This window comes from Fusarium graminearum, chromosome 3, assembly GCF_000240135.3.
Source record: "Fusarium graminearum PH-1 chromosome 3, whole genome shotgun sequence".
In the NCBI taxonomy this organism is placed as follows: Eukaryota; Fungi; Ascomycota; class Sordariomycetes; order Hypocreales; family Nectriaceae; genus Fusarium; species Fusarium graminearum.
The window spans coordinates 5,163,462-5,184,509 of NC_026476.1; the positions used below are offsets into that span (position 1 = coordinate 5,163,462).

Here is a 21,048-nt window from a genome sequence, read left to right on the forward strand (position 1 = left end):
ATGGAGTCTCGTGTCGTTGTCGTCCCAGTCCCGACAACTGTCGTGGTCACACATTATGTTCCTTCCAACACCGCAAAGGATGCTGATAGCGCTGCCTTACCGACCGTCTCAACGGCACCTGCTGGAGACGTGCTACCTCCTCAAGAGGCTCCCGTAGCAGATGGAGACGCTCCGCAGTTTGCGTCCTTCATCCCTCCTACAAGTCAACAAATCAGCCCTGTCCCCACGACCGCACCTGGACAAGAACCCCCTAAGGAGGCTACTGTAGATGATGGTAATGCTCAGTTTGGAACCTTTCTCCCTACTACGAGTCAAGAGGCCAACCCGGTTCCTACCACTGTGCCCGTACAAGAGCCTCCCGCTGAAGTTCCTGCAAACGATGGAGATGCTCCGCAATTTGCATCTTTCATCCCTCATACGAGTGAGGAGGCCGCTCCTGTTCCTACGACCGCGCCCGGACAGGAGCCTCCTGCCGGAGTTCCCGCTGTAGATGGAGATGCTCCTCAGTTTGCGTCTTTCATTCCTCCTACAAGTCAAGAGGTCAATCCGGCTCCTACGACTGTACCTGGACAAGAGCCCGAACCTGCACCACCTGCACCACCTGCACCATCTGCGCCTTTACCCGAGACGACAAGCTCTGTCGATCCGGTTCCTCAAACCACGTCTCAGGAAGTGCCCCCAGAAACAACAACATCTGTTGAGCAGGTTGTAGAGTCCACTTCGCAGGTACCCCAGGAGCCTACAGAGTCAACCCGCCCGATTGATGTACCTGCTCCTGCTCCGACGGATGCTGAGAACCCTGTTCAATCTTCTCCCCAGCCTACCACAGAGGAGACGTCACTTAAAGGGCCTGACCCTGTGACAACAGCTGCTCTGAACCCTTCCCAATCATCTACTCAACAAACTACACAAGGAGGACCTGGAAACACCCCGGAGAATGCTCGTCTGATAATCGAGACGGAGTCATCATCGTCATTGTCTGCAACACCAACTTCCGAGGTTCTTCAGTTTGACACTGCACCATTCACTTACACTGGTCCCCCGACTCGATCGACAACTCTCCAAACCCGACGAGGGACCAGCACTGATGCGTCTGTTGCTGACTCCACCCAGACATCTGACAGCTTCGACAACGATGACAGTGAGACGGGCGTTGCTGGCTCTGGACCCTTATATACCACTGCAACCCTGGCTGATGGTGTTGTCACAACAATCGATCTCAGTGCAACTGCCGGAAGTGACCACTCGGAAACTGAAAGTCCCGATGCCTCTGTGAAAGACAAGTCTGACGAATCAAAGGTACCACCAATGGTCGTGGGAAGTGTTCTTGGTTCAATTCTGGGAATATCTATGCTGGCGCTTGTTATCTTCTGGCTTGTTAGACGACGCAAATTGCAGCGCCGCCACAGAAGCACACTCCTCACTCCCCTTGGGGCTCGTCCAGGGGCACCACCCGGTGGTAACTTGATGAAGTATGAGATTGACAACCAATCCTTGGGCCCAACACCTCGATCTACCAAAGTCGCAGCTTCCATGAGCGCCAATGCCAGAAAATTTAGTCAACGAATACGACAATCTATGAGCGATGCTTCTCATCTCGGTGTAAGCCGAGGGGACTCCCAATTTGGTCAAGAAAGTCAAGCTATGGCTGCAACACGCGCTCATAGCAGAGCAAGTTCAACTCCTGGACAACAACCACAAGGCGGATGGTGGTCGGAGATTCTTGGAGAGTCGAGTATCAATGATCCTCCAGTAGTGGCTCCCCCTATGCAGCAACAGGGTTACAACGGAAGACGAACCCCAAGCCCTAACCCATTCTCGGATGCCAACTCCTATGCCGCTGCTCCCCCGGCCCCTCTCCGCGAATACTCCCATAGTATTCCACCTCATGGCTCAATGGTCCCGCCTCCGTTGCACTCTGCTCGGGGGGACGATCCTTTCGCTGATGGTGACTCGATTATGTCACCAGAGCTTGCGCGGCAGTCGCCAACGATCCATGGAGGGTCTGAACAGAGAGGCCCAAGTATATCGAGGAATCTTACACCTCAATCAACAGGCGACAACACGAATCTCAAACCTCAGGAGGTTTGGCGCGGCAAGGTCCACTCGAACCCATTTGATTTGGAGCTCGATGCTCGAGTTGTCCCCAGCATGTACGGCAACATTCAGCAAGTGCCCCGGCACACTGTCGCTAGCTCCTTTTACAGCACTGCCAACGCTCCCAACAACAACAACAACAACCGCCAATACGCGAGCAGGCAATCTCGTGCTGACAGCTTCACTTCGAAATATACCAGTGGAGTGAGCTCGGTTAGCGAGTGGCCTCCCGTGCCACCTCGGGTTCCTAGCATCTATAGCCGGTATGGAAACGATGGGACCGATTTCCCCGTTCCTGCCCAGGACTTCAGATACAACAACGATGAGGCTTGGAGACACGGAAACGGCAATATGATGTGAGAATTTACATCAGGGACACAAAAACAATTCCATTCGTTGCATCTCGGCGGAGGACCAGCATAGATAGGTTCTTTTGGAAGATTCATGGCTCGCTGCAAGGCTGAGGGAGGATGATGAAAATTAGAAGATGGATAGATGGGTGTTGATGTTTGATGTCAGCGTTTATGCTTATGATACCACGGAACTGGGCTTTTCTCCTTCTTTTCCTTGAAGAACGCACGCCAAAATGGTTGCTGCTGCTAGAGTCAAAATCAGAAAAACTTGCTATGCTCCGCCGAGACTTTAGTTATATAACCCTATTAATAAAATTGTGCCGTTCATGTTATTTTTCGAGCTTGAGAGTGATGCTACTGTGTACTTTATGCATGAGTTGTATCTATGTTTATCACTTTAGATACACTCTGTCATCAAGTGAATATGCCCTGTGTGAACTCTTACATGCCTACAATAGCAAACGAGTGTTCTGGATTAGAAATGTCGCTGATCCGCTGGCTTTAGTATGCAAGGAGAGCCAATCGCATTTGAAGCATGAGTCCTTCACGGCATGTACCGACGAGGACCGGCTCGTCCACAAACAAAGGCTTTCAGTATGGGAGAGCAACAGTCATCTGAATGAAGTGAGGGAGAAGAAAGCCAGAAAATAATGGTTCTTAAAAGGTCACCTTTCCTGTGCGATCGATTCTTGACTTGTATCGGCTATAGAACATATCAAGATAGAATTCTGCTTGGCTGGGCTAGTGGGCATCTCGGATGGATCATGTGGCAGTAACAAAGTCCACTTGAACGAGGTTTTCCCCAGACTGCAAACGGGGCAAAGACTCGAATTACTTCAGAGCCGCCGCAACTTGGACCAGGGTACGCAGCTCTGGAAAGGATACAGCAGCACTGGCATCACAAACGGGACATTTAGTCGCTCTTGGAGTCTACACCGAGTAGAAGGACGAATGTCGTTAGAGTTCCCCGTCTTTGAGGCCCTGATTGCCACTTAACCGCATGGCACCAATGACAAGACTACGCCATTTGCAGAAGAGGGGGACGGCGGCACGGCAGTTTTTGATAGCGAAAGGTGTGATGTTAGGCTTTTGACGAGCGGATGGAAACCCTTGGATAGTTACGAGGGCGTTTATTGCTCATAGAGGATATCTCTAACGGCACCATTGGATACTCTGGCGGCTCTTGTAGTGAGTGGCTTAAACTGTACGGATCGCTATTGAGTAGACTATAGCTGCATATGCCCACCCGCAAGTCAAAAGACTCATTGTAAGCCTTGCATAGAGAGTTTCTTTGTTTATCAACCTTTGTTGTAGCATCCTTTACATTTTTGGTCGAGTACTTTGGGGACAAGTACTTGAGCCACCCAATAACCCACATCCCATCCACGTCCATCCAACCAAATAACACGCTTTGTTCTAGTTCTGCTCATCCCTCACAAACTCATGACATCAGACACAAAGACTACGCTACTAGAAACCTGTACTTGATTGGGTGCTTATGGAATTCCCATTAAAGAGTAAGGGTCTCGATGCGCGAAACGGACACGTCTTGGCTACGCGCCCAGTCCTTTCGCGCGTAAATTGCCCGTCGCACGCGCGCTAAACACGGCCTTGATCCTTGCTTGGTGCAGAAAAAAGGTTTGCATGAGGTCAACTGTGGACATGCATCATACGACCAAGTTCACCCACAGCCTCAAGTCAAAAGTAAAGAAACAAAGTAAAAAAATACTGAATAATGATTTAGTCAAGTTGATAATAAAGTAGTAGTAATCACATTGTCCATAAGCCGTCCATCAGTCCATCTAGATACCCTAGGTAAATTACCCCTTTTCTCCTGAACCAGCCCAGAATGTAATCTTCATTTTATCAAAGCTTCACCTCAACCGAGATGAGATAACTCAACCACCAAATAGTATACCATCCTCCAGGTCTCCATACGGGACACGGCCTCCTGCGGCCTCCTCGAGGGGGGAAAATAAAAAAGACCCTTGATGCCATAACTAGCCGCTTAGTCTAAAACGCCGTCGCAAAAAATAGTATGTTAAAACAGACATGTACAGTGAGCGTTTCTGTACGCTCCGAAAGGCCGAAGCATGATCCAAACAATGAAAAAGAAAGTGAGAAAGACACGTGCGCAGGTGCTGCAATAAGTGCTGTCATGGTATCATGTACACAGAGAACTGGGATCCTGGTTCATCACCAATTCAGTATCCCTCAGGCCATCAAATCGGGGCTCGACGACAACCACTAGTCGAACGTGAGTCGCCGTTGTGCTCCGCTCACGGGCGTCCTAGTTGCCGTGAGTGAGACTGGCGTTTTGAACGGCTTTTGGGCTGGACTGGGTGTGATGTTGACAAATTCGGCAAAGTCGAAAGCTTGGCTTGGGGTGGTTGGGAACATGTTACCCCCACCAGGTGTCATCATCATGGAAGAAGGCAAATCCATCTTGTTGTTCTTCTGGGGAGGGGTCGAAGGAGGCTCCATTCGTGTCCTTGTTGAGGTTCTGACAGCCGGCGATGGTGAAGCTGCGAGGTAAAGGAGGAGGTCTGCGCCCTCCTCGCCGGTCTTGCCGTTAGGCCCTGGGCCGGGTTCGCCTTTGCTTCGCTTGTTGACAGATCGGGTCCGCATGGGCGGTGTGCGAGGAGGAGATGATCGAATGTTGGTAGGGTTGAAGGAGTGAATAGGCAGAAGATCGTCATCATCGTCTGAAGGGGCTGCAAAATTAGGTGATGTCAGGTCACGGCCCATGAGACCCTGCTGATAAAAGGAGACATCGGGTCCGCCCGAGGTAGTGAAGTGTTGTTGCCGCCGCGGCTTGAGAGGAGACGGCCGTGCAATGTGATGCGAGTTCTTCCATACACTGCTGCTGCCGAAGGATTTGTGTGCTGTAGGAGAGAGTCGGAATCGTTTGCTAGGGCTCGATGAGACATCGTGAAAGGTGGCGAGGTATGTGCGCTTGCGATGGCCGGTGCTGCCGTTGCTGGAGCCTATCGCATCTGAAAATAGGGGAGCCTTCATCGGGGAGCTCATGAGAGCCCTTGATGGATATGGGAGATCGGATGCGCTTGATGATGAGTCGGAGAGGACATCTGTAGGCTCGGCCAGGCGCTTTCTTCGCAGCTCTTCTTCGACTTTGGGCTCGATGGAGTCGAGTGTGAGGTCTTCCCAGCCATGCTTTGTTTTGAACTTTGCGAGGGCAAGGCGGTTCTGCAGACGGCGTGCGATCTAGAAGTGGGGAAGTGTCAGTCAAAGGTAATTTTCAAGGGGAAGGGGAAGAGTTCAGATGAGAATTGAATGCAAATCTGACAGTGAAGAGGATTAAATGACTTACCTTGCTTACTTCTGCACGCTTGAGCACACTGTCGACGACATCCTCTGGCTGTTTCTTCCAAGGCGAAGACATTGTCTGCTTCTGCTGTTGCTGCACTTTGTGCACTTGCTGCTAGGGGCAACCGCCGTGCAAGATGAAAGGAATTAAGTGGTCGAATCGATCGATGAGGTGACTAAAAAGGTGGTAATAGATAATTGGTGATGGTCGTAGACAGATTGAGAGTCGGTTCAAGTTGGATGAGGCGCAAAAAATGGTTCAAGGAGTGAATTGTGGTGAGTTGGTTGGCGGTTTGCGTGAATGAATGAAGGATCAAAGTAAAGTTTGGAGAGAAAGAGAAGCATCCAATGCAGACGCAATCTCGAGGGGCCGTTACAGTTAGGTACTGTACCTGTAAGGAGCTGGAGCCTGCTAAACTTGGCTCAAGTGGACCCGCTAACTCTGCAGGTGTCCGTCATCAAGTACTGGGTACTTACACTTCTGAGGCGGTTTTGGTCCCGCACTAACACGGCCGGGTAACCATTAATGACCTCTCTAGCAGCTAAGTTAGAGGATAGTGGAGGGGAGCTCAGCTACCAGAGCTTGGGTCTGTTGTAAACAATGGTTGCTTTTCTTTGTTCATGGCCTGTTCTTATTGAGGCTTCTTTATTCTTGTTTATGACACTTATGCAGGCCTCGTGATATGCACTTAGGTCGTGTCTGTGCATAAGTACTCCTGTGCCTTTAACACCTTCCAGGTCAAGGTGAAAAAAAGAAAAGAAAAGAAAAACTCTTCAACTGCAACTTGTCCAGATTTCAACATCCGAGAAGGCATCACCAAACATGAGAGCCGACATCCAATACGTCAACTAGCCTCTCCCAGCATCCGGTCGCTGGGGCCACCAGGCAAAATCTGGTCACATTCCTCTGGAAACGAAACCCCCAGTTTGCCCACTAGCCCTGCAAGTTTTTTAATTAGATAAGTATAGTGTACTTGAGTACTTTGAGAAAAAGTATTTATGCATGCACTTTGCACGCTGATGCCGTCCAATGAAAGGCTTCATAATGAGTCCCTTCTCACTCGATCTCACGCTGCTGGGCCAGCAACCGACCCAGTTGGCGTTTCCCTTCTCAGCTGGGACGGAAGAGAGACCTCCATGCAACCCGGGCTTTTGGTTCAGCTCTACTATCAGACGTTTTGATAGGCTTCTATCAGAGATGCAGACCCCTTGAGCAGATCAAGTTGACGTCGAGCCATGTTCGTAATATACAGTTGCTAGAATTATGCAAATTTGTTTTTCATTATTTTGCTATGCATTGTTAGCCTATTGTCGTTGTTCTTTGTTCGGCTCCTTGCTGGCTACTATTCTTCATCTTGATTGGCCCCTGACTGCTCTCGAGGTTCAGCAAAACTCGGTGCAGGCCGACCACGATGCAAGGGACTGAGCAACTCAATGTCGGCTTGGCGATCAATTTAGAGCTTCCATCTCCTTTCTTCCATACACAATAGTAAGCGGGAACAGGAGGAAGATCCCGTGCATGATTTTCACGGAGCTCTCCTATACTCTTAATTTCGCTAGCGAACGGTTCGCTCGTTGGTTGAAGTTTGATAATGAAAAAATCTTTTTCTTTTTCTTTTGCTAATACACATGGTTGATGAAGCACGCATTCTGTAGCAGCTATTTGTAGAGCAGTTGGTCTATTGATTCCAATTGAGCCTCACATCCGAGCTATCTTATTGCATAATCTCCTGTACGTGGCTCATTATGTAAGAGGTCAGAGCTGGCGTTCGAATTTGAATTATACTATCTATAATTCGGCAATTATTCAACCAGGTTATCCAAGTTTTGCTTCTCTGATCAACTATCAGAAAGGCAATGGATGCTATCAATTCCACGATTGCACAATGGGAACTTCCTATCTAAGCAACCAACACGACTTGGTTGACGATTAAGTCGTTGGCCAATCAACGCTCAGAACCCTGACAAGGCCATTGCTAGATGTAAGACGAGGGATCGCATTGAGCATACGAGAGTTTGGGAGAGACATCTTTGCTCAATTGGAGAAGTGGGGAACTCGAACTCTGATTCTCATCGTAGGTAGACCGACTTTGACTTTGAGGAGTCGGAGACGGCGTCGTGCTCCCCCGGTAAACGTACACGTTTGTTGCTCTGTTGTCTTGGCAAGGTATTCGCTTCTATATCCTCTAGTTATAGATGACGAATAACAATAGAGAGATGTCTTAGTTGTTCATTAGTTAAAAATGCCCGCGTCTCGATCATAACACGGGACGAAGTGCTTTGTTGTCGGTTGGTCATCACACAGTATCGTATCGTATCCATCAGCTCACCCTCCTTGCAAATACCCCTCAGAGGTGCATTCGGCGTACGTGGACCTTTTACTTTGGGTTTAACAAAATATGCGCATCGTCTTTAGCATATGTGCCTATAGTAGTCAAAGCATGTCGGTCGTGTACTGGTTTTGCCGTATTTTCTCCCCATTTTTACTATGATACACGATGGATGAACGGATTCAATTCAAAACAGGATAATCTCCAAGAGAAAAGCATCACCAAATTTCACATGTCCGATTGGCGTTACAGTGTACGGAGCCCTCGTGGGTGGTGCCTTGAATTCACCCGAGATCTGAAACGCGATGGGTGACCATAGCTAAGTTAGATACGCACCATTTTAGCAATGGGGAAAAACCTTGAATTCCATTCTCTGGGCCATCCATCAGAGAAAGACTCTTGCATCGCAGTGCTAAGGTTGTATGAATGAGGCGCATGCGCTAACAAACCAGGACTTGCGCAAGGCCTCGCAATCATGTCACCATCAAGCTGGCCTATCCCCCAAAGGCACACCCACCAGTGCAACATTCTTTCAAGCCCAACGTCGGATCTTGAATGGAAACGCAATTTCGTTGGATGGTTTTTTGTTATCGGTGCCGGCACGGGATGGTCCCGCCTGGACGCTGGTAGAGACCAGGGGCTTGGTCTTGTTTATCTCGACGTCATCGACTGAGGGGGACGTTTTGATGGTTTCAAAACAATATCAGTGCTTTCATAGCAGAGTAGCCATAAGGTATCACTCGCTTGCTACCTTGCACGGTGAGAATTCACCGACTGTTAAGTGTTGAGCATTATCAGCAAGCGAAGAAACATGCACATCAACCAACGGACGCCGTTGGCTGGGTTTGTTACTTCCAAGATTGGGTTCCCGCTGGATGCGGATGCGGCTGCTTGAATTCAATATCAAAGCTCCACTGATAATTGTGGTTGTGCCTGGTTAGAACAACCCACGAGTCCACCTTGGATCACGATCGCTCTCGACTCGGCAAATATTGAGTGCTTGGCTGCTTGGCCTGCCTCCTGTGCAAGGGTTAGTCTGGACTAGAGGGACTGTTTAATCAACCTACGGATATAGGATGGATAGGCCAGAAAAGAGACGAAATTCATGTCATTCCTGGCACAAACAGAAACTCAGACATGTCTTCTCGAATTGAACCTTTTTGGGTTTCCAGCCACAATCATAGCACGGCGGCCTAGCTATTCGCGATTGGCAGAGACTCCAACCAGCCTCTGCCTAATAAACTCAGTTGCTGACTGCTTGTTCAAGTTGAGATGAGTTGTAACGGCCGCAACCCACCAATTCCAGCGGATCCTCCGGTCCAAGCTCCATCTGGCTGGCACGTTCTCGGCAGGAGCAGAAGCACGCACCAGCCACTTTTTACTGTTGCCCGCGGTTGTGGCCGTCCAGACTGTCTGTCTTCCAAAGGTGCAGAACATCTTCCGTCATCTATAATCGCCAGGGATGGGTAGGGATTACCCAACTCGTCCATATCCATCCGATCCTTCCAGGGGTGGACGCGGACAACTGAGGGTTATCTTCCAAGGCAGAGGGGAAAATAATCCATGAAACCGAGAGTAAGAGGGTGGATTTTGATTTGAATATGGATTGTTTTATCTTGTTCCTCTAAGATATCGATCTTGGTACCTTAGTACTCCTTACGCTTTTTTCCCACTTCCTTCCTCCTTTTTTCACTTCTGCACCTTCTGCACCTTCCTTCTCAATTTTTCCAAAAGGAAGCTGCGACTGGTAGTGATCTGACAGCTTACCTTCTTGATACACCCCCCAAAATCGGCATCTCACTCCACCTCAAATCTACATTCGTTACCACCCCATTCGTACCTCCAAACTTGCAATACGAGCGTTCTCCTCTCGATTATCGACCCCCGGTTTCTTGGTTACTACATACAAATTCAGTCTCTCGCTCTCGCTCTCGCGCTCTTTTTTGTCTTTTCTTGTCCCCTCTGCTACGGATTGCTTGAAAGGCCTCTTGCATTCCCCGCGACTTCTTTCTTTTCTTTTTCCTTGAATACAGATATCACGAAATTATCCCGAGAAGCACAGGTCTAAGTCGCCGGCGACATGGCCCCTACCTTCCTCAACAGCCTGCGCCGCCGATCGAGGGCCAGTTTCCGTACCAATCACTCTGCAACAGACACTTCTAGTGATGGCGCTGCCTCTCAGGGAGAGTCACCTTCGAGTGGCTCGTTGACGCCACCTTCAATCGATATTCAGTCCGATCCTGCACTGCATCTGCAAACTAAAGACCAGCAACTTGAGCGTCGAAAGTCACAAATCTCCCACAGCCTGAGTCAACAACAAATCGTGCAGCAGAGGCCACCGCTCACTTCAAGTTCGAACCGTAACAGTGTTTCCGGCATGTCGGGCCTTGGTGCGCCCTCTATCAATGGACGGCAAGCCCTCCCATCGTCGCCGTACGCCCCAAGATTGGTTAACATAACGGAAAATGCATGGGTATGTCTTGGGTGTTTTCCTTCCGAATTGCTCTGTGGCTCGTTGATCTGGTGGCGCACCTGCAGGTGCAAGCCATGCCGTCAGGGTTCAAATGGCACATCTACTGTTGCCAATACCCACAACATTGTCAGCTTTGTATATAGCGACCGTTGCTAACAAGTGCCAGGTTTACCAAAAGGTTCTTCTTGTTTATGGCACAATTGGAAACCCTGCCGAACATGCTCTCGACGGAACTCTCAACGTTTGTCGACTCGATGATAACTTTCCCGCGATTAGCTGGCCCGTCTGCAACTCGCACTTCAAGGCATTGGTTTACTTGCAACCAGGACCAAACAAGTTGCGCTTCGAGTTTTCGAGCCCCAAACTACCCAACAGTAACAGCTCGAACCCGATCCACGCCTCCTACCTTACCGTTCACATGCTACCGATCAACAATTCACCACCACTGCAGCTTGCTGTACTAGTTGCCAAGGACTCGCCAGAAACATTCGATGCGTCGCCCGCCCGGGCCGAAAAGGAGGGCAATGGACTGGAGACGGCTGTGAGGAAGTTCAGGATGGCGGCGTACCTATGGCAAGCTTTCACCTCGGAACAGATGTGGCGGAACAAGCTTGGACGGCGCGCATTCCGTTTTGACGAAGAATGGACAACAGGTTCTGCCAACTATCGTGATCGAGAGAACGGCACCATGCGCTCTGAAGCCAGGGTTCATATTATCCGCTCTGACAAGACCACTGCTGAGATCCGGGACCTTAACAAGGCTCAGCAAAACGAAAAGGCTACTGAAAAGGGTGCTCTGTATGATATCGCTTCCGAGGCTGTCAAGAAGTACTTCAACCCACTCCCCGGCCAGAAGCTCTACGTCTCTTGTCTGCTTTTGGACTCTCATTGGGATAAGGCCGCGAATACCGTGACCGGCCATGCTGCTCTTGGTGGTGGAGATGGTAATCTGCAGCTGGCAATATTTGGATCGCATTGCCTGCATAGCTACCCATCTAGCTTTGAAGAGGTCGTCCCTGCTTTCACCGACTGTACTCCAACAGACACAAACCACGTGGCGAACGACTGTAACGAAGCGGGAAGCTCTTGGGAAGCTGCCAATATCGGCATCGGTGCACACATGCACGAGACGGGACATCTATTTGGATGCCCACACCAGGAGAGCGGTATCATGTTACGAGACTATGTGGTGCTTAACCGCACTTTCGTAGCCCGGGAGGCCTACTGCACAAGAACTAAGTCCAAGGGTGGAGTTGCACTGCAGGCTGATGAATGTGGTTGGCATCGCCTTGACTGCCTACGCTTCCGAGCTCATCCGGCGTTCCGCCTCCCCAATGACCCTCCTATGAACGCTGACGCCAGTGTTCAAGCTTTCCCTGTGGAGAGCGGCAACATCCTAGTCATGGCAGCCACTGGTGTCTTTTTCGTCGAAATCTACGCTGAGGGTGACGACGTCTGTCATGCGTGGATCGAGTATCCTATTGACCAAGGAATGCCGTCTCGACAAGTCACGCTCAGCGAAAGCGAGTTGCGTGGCAGATTGCCAGACAAGAAGAGAAAGGGCGCCATGAAGATTTCTGTCAAGTCATATGGGGGTGGGTCAATTGACATTGACGACTATAAGAAATTCGTTTCAAAAGAATCGCTTGTCAAGCTCTCGAGTGGGAAAAATGGTTTCCGAAGCCAGAAAATGGGTTGCTCTAAGATGGATGGAACCCAGCCTACGGAAGCTGTCTTTACCAGTGCTACCAAGCAAGATCGAGTTCTTTCTCGTGTGGTGGTTTACCACGGTATGGCCGTCGATGGAATGGAGTTCGTCTACGACGACGACTCCAGGCAGCTGTTCGGAAAGAAAGGTGGCAAGGAGGGAGGTGATACTTTTGAGTTCGGTAAGTTCCCTGTTGAAACGCGAGGGTGCAAGATTCTAACATAATGCAGATGTCCGCCGTGGTGAATACATTAGCGGTTTCGTTGTGCGGTCTGGTTTCTGGATTGACGGTATCCAAATTTTGACCAGCTTGGGTCGCAAGTCACCCATCTATGGCAATGCACATGGAGGAGATTCGTGAGTTTATCACTCGCCCACTGTGAACTCAACTTTACTAACATGACTAGACGCACTTTGATACCGCCTCGAGGATACATTATCTGTGGTGTTTCTGGCTCGTGCGGCCAGTGGCTCGACGGCTTCTCGGTTATAATCACACGATGAACGCTAGCAGAATCACCCCTACAACAGTTTTTGAACACGATAACTACAGGATAAAAACCAACCACTGATGGAGAAGTATTAATTGGTAATCATAAATACAGGAGGAGGTGACTTATGCTCCTCCTGCGTGCTAAGACACGCTTACTTGTCTTACAACGGCGAGACAGCTGCCGCAAGCATTATTCGGGACCTATGTCTAAGTCCGGCGTTGGGGGTATTTGTTTTTGTCCACTGCCTCGAAGGAGGCCGCACACGTACATACATACTTGCATATCAAGTTAGTGGGAGAAGCATACGCATTATACCATGAACAGGAGCGGACCTGAATAAATACCGCAGAAGATGTCTTAACTTGGAATCGAGTATGAGACTTTATGTTATACTAAGTTATGTTGTGCATGGTGACATTTTGTGTAACTTTTTATTAAGTGATATTAACACAAATCTAGATACTAGTTGACTACGGAAGCGACTGTACGAATACGACAGGGCCAATGTGAATCTTGCATGTGATAACACCCCAAAGTGACACCTGTTAGGTCTTCAGCAATAGTATGTACTGGTGCTGGAATTCCGTGTCTGTTTGTAAGTAAGAGTACAGCTTGTCATGCGAACGTGGTCCCCATGTCATTCTTAATCACTACATGTGACAATCTTAGTATAATGGCTCGCTGGGAATCCAATGGGTAGAGGCCAACTAGTTCTGGGTGTGACTTTGATGGGAGCGTTGAGTCTGTAAGCTGGATCACGTGTATCAACTAGCGCCCACAATGACGGCATCCACCCAAGCAAGGAAAGAAGTTGGATGTCCCGCCGCGAGAGAGAAACCGCGACGCCAATCCTCAACGTCAACCACTTCTGGGAAAACCTGCTCTTGTTTTTTTCCCTTCCACAACTTCTCGACATCTTTAAATTTGGCATACTTTGAGCTTACACAGCATCATTCAACCCAGTAAAGCTACTTCTCTACCACTACGAAGTTTCTATCTGTTGGGAGACACCGCTTGATTCCGACTTGAAGCTACTTGCGACTGCGATACCCCTCCCCGAACTCAACTACCTGTACCGCTTCAGCTCTACCGAACCTCGTCGTAACTCCCCTCAAGATGTCTAGAAGGAGTAACACCGTGTCAGGCTCTAACGGCAACACCAAGGATGTCATGTCATCTAACAGCCCAGGTGAGATTCAGTCTATGACGAGGTAAAGCAAGCTTGGGCTCGTGAAGCTAACATTATTGTTCTGCATAGCCATCGACAAGCAAAAGACTCTTCTTTCTGCTGATGTTGGACACTTTTCTCTGGTGCGCGCCATGCACCTTGCCGACTTGATCACCCTTATGAACGGCATGTACACCTGGTCCAGAGACGGCTGTTCCATCTTTCAAATTAGACTGCTTTGCTAACTCGTATTCCAGGCGCATGCGGTGTCATGTCCATCTTCTCCTCGCTACGATACGCGCTCGGCGATCCCAAGGATTTTGATAACATGTGGCTTGCTCTATTCTTCCTGCCTTTCGGTCTTTTCTTCGACTTCCTTGATGGCAAGGTTGCTCGATGGAGGAAGAAGAGCAGTCTTATGGGTCAAGAGCTGGATTCCCTCGCTGACTTGGTATGTTGACATGTTCCTCTTGCTGCGATTACTGAGTTCTAACCTAAGAACTAGATTTCATTTGGTGTTGCTCCCGCTATGGTCGCCTTCACTCTTGGCTTCCGCTCCCTCGCCGATACCGCTGGTCTTACCTTCTTCGTTCTGTGCGGCCTCACTCGCCTTGCTCGTTTCAACGTCACTGTCGCCGTCTTGCCCAAGGATGAGACTGGCAAGAGCAAGTACTTTGAGGGAACACCCATCCCCACTTCGCTCGGTATGGATGCCGTCATGGCCTACTGGCTCTCTCAGCGCTGGGTCCACGACAACCTCCCCTTCGGTGTCTGGTTCCAGGGCTCTGCTCTCGAGTTTCACCCTGCCGTCCTCCTGTTCATGATTCACGGTTGCCTCATGACCAGCAAGACTATCCGCATTCCCAAGCCCTAGAGGGCTTACTCAAAAGACCATTTAACATTGTATAATGGCGTGGCATAGCCACATTCCAACTTGGGCGGAGTACCGGAAATATGACTCTGATACGGCGATGTGCTTTGCTATTTTGGAGGTGTGTTGGGTTTGGGCTGAAGGGGCAACTTTAAGTCAAAAAAGAAAACAAGCGATGTGAATTGGTTTCAGAGCACACGGGCGAGGACATGTTCTTGTTTTGCTTGATGGTCTTGGTAGGGGAATGGTTCACGTAGTTCATTGATACGATGGTAGTTCATGATACCCAACATTCTTTATATTTTTGTTCTGGGTTCTCGTGAAGCTTGCATGGCCATTGACTCTAGTGACGAGAGTCTGTTTGATCATACTGGTTGTTGACTCAACAAAACTTGCACCGCGACATAGACTTAAATATACCTCGACTACGTTCATCCCCCACCCCCAGGGATTGGCCCATTTTTCAAGAGTGATGAACTGCCGAAGTCAATTTGTCGGTGAACGTTGGACTGATCGCTTACTGACTATTCCAACCAGCAATAATGAGAACATGGAGGTAGTGATTTCGCTAGAGAAAGATGTGGATGGGGTGAATCCTACTGGATCTGCACACTAACCCTTCTTATAGGGCAGCAAATTGCGGTCACTCCTATACAACTTGGTCAAACATTGGTAATGAATGAAAGTCACGAGTCCTTGAGTCTTTGCTCGGTGGATGCTTGACAGAGCCACGAAGATGGATAAACACCAAAAATAGTTTCAACTGTTTACGTGTAACTGGAGGCTCTGCTATCAGTAGACCGACAAAACATGACGAGGCTTGGTTGCCGAATTTACCGGGAAGCAAAAATATGGGCGGATGGTAAGTGATGACGATTGAGATCTCCATCAAGAAGAGGGTTCAAGAGGAAGAATTCTGTCTTTTATGTTCCACCAGACAACAAACCTAGAAAACCTCAAGGTTTAAATGATTGCCTACACCAACTTTACACAAACCAATCAACACTTCCAAACGCAGCAGGAAGAGTCTGGAACATGCAGTAGCTGGTACCGAAGCATGACTGGAAGAACCAAAGAACATGTCTAGGGTAAGACATGGGTTGCAATTTATTGAGGCTGTGCTGGAGGATGAGTGAGACGTGAACAATGCACTAGGAAACGTTGGAGCAAGGACGAGTGGCTGTGCGTTGGTGATGGACCGGGGGCATGAGTATGGTAGCAATCTAAGTTGATCATGATCATCATTGATGCGTGAAGAATAATACCCAATTCGGTGTTGAGTTACATTTGCCTTGATGAAGACGATGATGTGTGTTTCCTATGATGGTTGCTCAAGAGAATGAGAATCATGTCGTGACAATATGGGAAAGAGCGCATACTTGCCTCTTGCCTTCTCTTTCCCCGCCAAGATTTAACGTACTTACGACTATCTTTTTTGGCGTTGGCTGCAGCCGCTTTCGCCTGCCCCTGCCTCCATCTCCCACTATAGACTACTGTATCACCAACACCAACGGCTTATTTTCACCAAAATCACCAACAAGATGATGATGCACGAACCAACCAAACGTCTAGACTACTCCCCTAAGCGCCAGATTTGAAGCATCACCGACTTTGCAAACACGATGGCGATTTAGTCTACGCATTCTAGGCTCTAGCCGTCATTTAGGTCACTCAATGTGATACTGTTCTCAGATAGTAGCTAACTAGTCTGGGTGACCAACAATCGGAGAGTAGATCACTGCACACACACAAGAGGGGTAAACTGTCTTTTCTCACTTTGACTTGATCGATGACTTCTATTTCTGGTTCGCCGTCATGATCCATCCCACCCTCAATCTCGGTTCCAAGTATCAACCCAAACCCAAACAAGGATAAGCCATGGAAGCTCCCAGGCCCCAATCCTCTGGACCCTGGGCCTGAGCATGAGCCTCTACTGCAAGGCCAACCTTAGCGAGTCAGCTCTGACGGCTTACATCCCACTTCACTTACAAGGCGGTCATAATACCCTTGTCTTGAGCTGCAGGCTGTAAGCGCAGCCGCGACCCTCTCTATCAACATATTACCCCAAACGTCCCTGATCATGTCTTGTCGGGCTGTTTCCTGTTATCCCTCTCTCTTGGTTGTCTGATTCAGCAATGCTGCTTCGTCTGAATATATAATCTAGCGTCTTACTTATTTCCTGTTCCTTCCTAGACGAACCACTCGCTGAACCAACCGATATAAATGGGGAAGGATATGAGGAGCGATCATTGCTAACATTGGTTCTGCTTACCGCATCCTACCAACTTCACAATGGAACCCCTACGGAGCGTATCACGAAAAGACACTGAGAAGTCTGAGGCTCGTCGACAAACCAATCGTTCCAATGCTGCCATTCAGCATGTCACAGATACAATGATTGCCGTAACCGAATCTTTTCGTCATCATTACCAACAACAGCATGGCGGTTACTCCCCAGCAGCTCCAGCTCCCACTTATACGAACATCAACCCTTATCAGCCACGCAGTTATGCACAATCCAACAATCGGTCCAATTCTAATTCTAACTCACACGCTCGAAGCCCATCGAGTGTCAGTGAAGTGTCCCAGGGTCTTCTGGACATGGACATAGTGAGCCAAATGACTGTCTCGGACGTGTCGCCCATTTCACCTCCTCGAAAAAATTGCATACCTACCGTGCTTATGTCAGGACGGCATCCAAATGCTGAAACGGACTCTCTCCTTGGCCGAGAGCTCGAGCCAGAGATGACTGAAACTTCTGCTCACATGCCCGAAGACTTAATCCGACTCGCAACACCAAATCTACCACCACGACTGGACACTCCTCACACACCAATTCATCGCTTAAGCGTTCCTATAACTCTCGCCGATCACCAATTTGACGCACCTCCAGCTTCAAATGCAGGTCTGCATCCGGCAGGCTTTTCGGTCAACCGCGGCGGACTTGCCCAATCTGCGAGAGGTTTCGAAGCTTTCAGAGCGACGACGCAGCATCATCAATACATGGTTCTCAGACCTGACATGGGTACACGGGAGTTACCACTAGGTACAGTTACGTATATACGCGCAGGCTCTGATCCATACTGCTCTTCGTCTGCTACCCAGGGCCTGCGTAGGAAACCTCTGCACGAAGGAGCAAGACAGATTGTGTTTAATCACCCCTGCAACGAAGGCCTCTTTGTTGCTGTCATCTGCATGGCCCAGCTTTTGACATATGCCAGTCTTGCGCAAACATTGACATCGGCACGGCGAATTGGCGAATCATTCTTTGAACCAGAGCGTGCGACACATCTTGCGTGGTTCACTTCAGCATACATGCTGAGTTATGCTGCGATTATTCTTTTGGGAAATCGGATCGGAAACGTATGTGGTCAGAGAGAAGCCTTTGTCACCGGATATTTTTGGTTTGCGCTCTGGAGTCTCGTTGCTGGCCTGAGCATGTACGTGGGTAGTTCCGGAGGAGCTGTCTTCTTTTGCATCTGTCGTGCAATGCAAGGCATCAGTCCAGCACTCATTATTCCCAATGGCTATGGGTTACTGCTGAGAGCCTATCCTCCCGGGCCTCGTAAGATGGTTGCCATGGGCTTGTTCGATGCCTCTGCCCCTTGTGGGTTCGTCGTTGGCTCTGTCATGACAGGGCTTTTCGCCAAATACGTGTCCTGGCCATGGGCCTTCTACTGCTTGACTGCAGTTTGCACGGCCCTTGGTATAACGAGTATGCTTGTGGTCCCCGCCAAGAGAGTTTTGGTCCATAACTTCGAAGGCAACCTTTGGAGACGGCTCGATGTCTTTGGGTCTGTAACTGGCATATCTGCGTTGGTTCTTTTCAGTGTTGGCTGGAACCAAATACCTATCGTAGGATGGGATACCCCGCAAGCCTACATCTTGATTTTTACAGGATGCCTGCTTATTCCCTTGTTTAATTACTTCGAGTCTCAAGCCAGCCACCCTCTGGTACCATTCAAGCAGATCCACCTCACTGCTGGTATTACACTTGGCTTTGTGACTGCCGCCTCGGCAGCGTTTGGGATTTGGGTCTGGTATTTTGCCCAGTTCATCGAAGTCCTGAGAGGATGGGGGCCTCTACTTACGAGCGCCAGTCTTGTCCCGATACTAGTAATCGGTGTTGTCGTTGGCTTTGCTTGCTGGCCTTTCGCAAACCGCGATTTCACCGCCCAGCTTGCCATGGTGAGCTCGTCAATAGCAATATTGATCAGTTCTGCTTTGATGGCTGCAGCTCCAGCAAAACAGGAGTATTGGGCAAATTCGTTTGTCAGTGCTATCTTTATGGGTGTTGGTATGGTCTTGATTATTCCCACCGCTTCAACAGTGCTTGGGCGCGATGTTCCCGAAGGACAGCTGGGACTTGCAAGTAGCCTTACCAACATGGCGGCAGCATTCGCTTTCTCCGTTGGGCTTGGTATGGCAGGAGCTGTAGAGATGGGAAAGAAGAATAACAAGAACCCTTTGGGAGGGTACCGCGACGCACAGTATTTTGGCCTAGGACTTGGAGGGCTGGCCTTTATCCTAGCACTGGGTCTACTTTGCGCGGCAGTGTTTCGGCGTCGTAGGGATTGATTTCATTGAATTGTTTGCCTGGCGTTGAAAGAGCTTGAGGGCTTGCGAGCCTACTTATACCCCATGAGCTTGGATATGACTTTACATAATAATGCCTTCACAGTGTACATATATCTTTCACAATGACCAGATACATAAAGTAAAAAAGGTTGCCCGTTCTTTTTGTCCTCTCTCTTGTCTTTGTTGAATCCTCATGTTTGTAAATACAAACTCCACACGAACATCGCAGGATTGGGGATATAGAGCCAGTGGGGGGAAAACCAAATCAAGCAAAGCACTTTGGAAAATCAGAAACCATCCAACGCCGGAGAAAATACATGTGATCCCTTTCTTTCGTTCTTTCCCGCCTCCTAAATCCCGAAGTTTTCTCTCTCCATCGACTTCGCCTCCCTATAAACGGCTTTCGTGGGTCGCGTTGTACTACAGCAGCAGTTTGAGGCGTTGACTTCGTCCTCCTCGATAGCAGAAGTGATCCGTAGTCCTTGTTATCGCCAGGAGATTATCGGCCTCCACGGCTGAAACCACCACGTCCACGACCACCACCGAAGCCTCCACCACCGCCACCTCGTGAGAAACCACCGCTGCCACCACGGCCTCCACGGCCACCGAAACTGCTTCCGCCACGGCCACCACCGCGCGAGAAACCGCCAGCGCCGCCGCGACCACCGCCGAAACCACCACGACCGCCACCACGAGCACCGAAGCCGCCGCGTCCACCACGGGCACCGCCACGGCTGCCGCCAGCGCGCTTGAGCTTGGGAGCACCAGGCGGGGGCTTAGGCTTGGGAAGGAACTTGTCGAGGGGCAGGAGCTTCTCGGAGCCGATGTAGAACTTGTCGCCCTCCTTGAAAGAGGTAGCCTGGATGCCCTCGGTGGGCTTGATGGTGAAGAAGACCTGGTTGATGGGGCCGAGGACCTCGTCGACCTTGCCGACGGCCGTCTTGTTCTCGAGGAAGATCTGGGCGTTGAAGTGGGGGACCTTGGGGTTGATGGACTCGCAGACCATCTCGCCCTCGCAGGCGTGCATGAACTTGCCCATTTCTGAGAGGTGTTAGCAGGTGACACATTGGAGAGAGAGTAGATGTCATTGTAGTAAAACTCACCGAGGATCTGTGCAGGAGGACCCATGTCTCGCTGCTGGAAGCCACCGCGGCCTATAACATGTTCGTTAGTACTTGATCTTGCGAATGCGAACACCGCTCTTCAATAGCTGTCTGTCGCGGCCCCCGGCCTCAATTGCCCTGCTCTTGGCGATTTCCTCGTCCCGAAATCACCAATGCTCTCAGGTGCAACCTGTCAGAATAAGAAGAGAAGATAGACGTACCACCGCCACGGCCTCCAAATCCACTACCGCCGCGTCCTCGCGAACCTCCTCGGAAAGACATGATGATTAAGAATAAACGAGTTTGCGCTCAGTCGCCAATTGGGATAAATTTGATGGATCAAGGATTCGCGATTCGAACGCTCGTTTTCCTTTTTTCGGATAATGCCCGTAGTTGGTGTTTTTGGGTCGTTTCGTCAAGATTTGGTCGTCCGCGTAGGTCGATGCTCTAACTTTTTTTTTTCCCGAGTGAAATTTTGCAAAGAGAGTGTCCACCAAAGGTTGGCGGGAGCTAGCTTTGAGCAATGTTATTGGTCGACAGAACCGG

At 49.6% G+C, this 21,048-nt stretch overlaps 6 protein-coding genes across 6 annotated transcripts; 4 read left to right on the forward strand and 2 right to left on the reverse strand.

Moving 5' to 3' along the window:
* FGSG_06367 (uncharacterized protein) lies at positions 1-2,457 on the forward strand (the record flags this gene model as incomplete). Its single annotated transcript, XM_011326727.1, has 1 exon — positions 1-2,457. The coding sequence occupies one exon, from the start codon at positions 1-3 to the stop codon at positions 2,455-2,457; it is 2,457 nt and encodes an 818-aa protein (XP_011325029.1).
* A 1,721-nt stretch (positions 2,458-4,178) lies between these two features.
* FGSG_06368 (uncharacterized protein) lies at positions 4,179-5,853 on the reverse strand (the record flags this gene model as incomplete). Its single annotated transcript, XM_011326728.1, has 2 exons — positions 4,179-5,675; positions 5,782-5,853. 2 exons carry the CDS (start codon positions 5,851-5,853, stop codon positions 4,698-4,700), a joined length of 1,050 nt encoding a protein of 349 aa, XP_011325030.1. The 3' UTR covers positions 4,179-4,697.
* A 4,334-nt stretch (positions 5,854-10,187) lies between these two features.
* Positions 10,188-12,792, forward strand: FGSG_06369 (uncharacterized protein; the record flags this gene model as incomplete). The annotated part of the gene is made up of 4 exons (XM_011326729.1): positions 10,188-10,540; positions 10,857-12,469; positions 12,519-12,645; positions 12,696-12,792. The coding sequence occupies 4 exons, from the start codon at positions 10,188-10,190 to the stop codon at positions 12,790-12,792; spliced, it is 2,190 nt and encodes a 729-aa protein (XP_011325031.1).
* Positions 12,793-13,626: 834 nt separating this feature from the next.
* Positions 13,627-15,110, forward strand: FGSG_06370 (CDP-diacylglycerol-serine O-phosphatidyltransferase). The gene is made up of 4 exons (XM_011326730.1): positions 13,627-13,971; positions 14,041-14,136; positions 14,208-14,401; positions 14,456-15,110. The coding sequence occupies exons 1-4, from the start codon at positions 13,899-13,901 to the stop codon at positions 14,822-14,824; spliced, it is 732 nt and encodes a 243-aa protein (XP_011325032.1). The 5' UTR covers positions 13,627-13,898; the 3' UTR covers positions 14,825-15,110.
* A 2,003-nt stretch (positions 15,111-17,113) lies between these two features.
* FGSG_06371 (uncharacterized protein) lies at positions 17,114-19,399 on the forward strand (the record flags this gene model as incomplete). Its single annotated transcript, XM_011326731.1, has 2 exons — positions 17,114-18,536; positions 18,720-19,399. The coding sequence occupies 2 exons, from the start codon at positions 17,114-17,116 to the stop codon at positions 19,397-19,399; spliced, it is 2,103 nt and encodes a 700-aa protein (XP_011325033.1).
* Positions 19,400-19,453: 54 nt separating this feature from the next.
* FGSG_06372 (uncharacterized protein) lies at positions 19,454-20,950 on the reverse strand. The gene is made up of 3 exons (XM_011326732.1): positions 20,724-20,950; positions 20,503-20,553; positions 19,454-20,440 (listed from the first exon to the last, which is right to left on the reverse strand). Exons 1-3 carry the CDS (start codon positions 20,782-20,784, stop codon positions 19,899-19,901), a joined length of 654 nt encoding a protein of 217 aa, XP_011325034.1. The 5' UTR covers positions 20,785-20,950; the 3' UTR covers positions 19,454-19,898.
* Between the last annotated feature and the right edge of the window lie 98 nt (positions 20,951-21,048).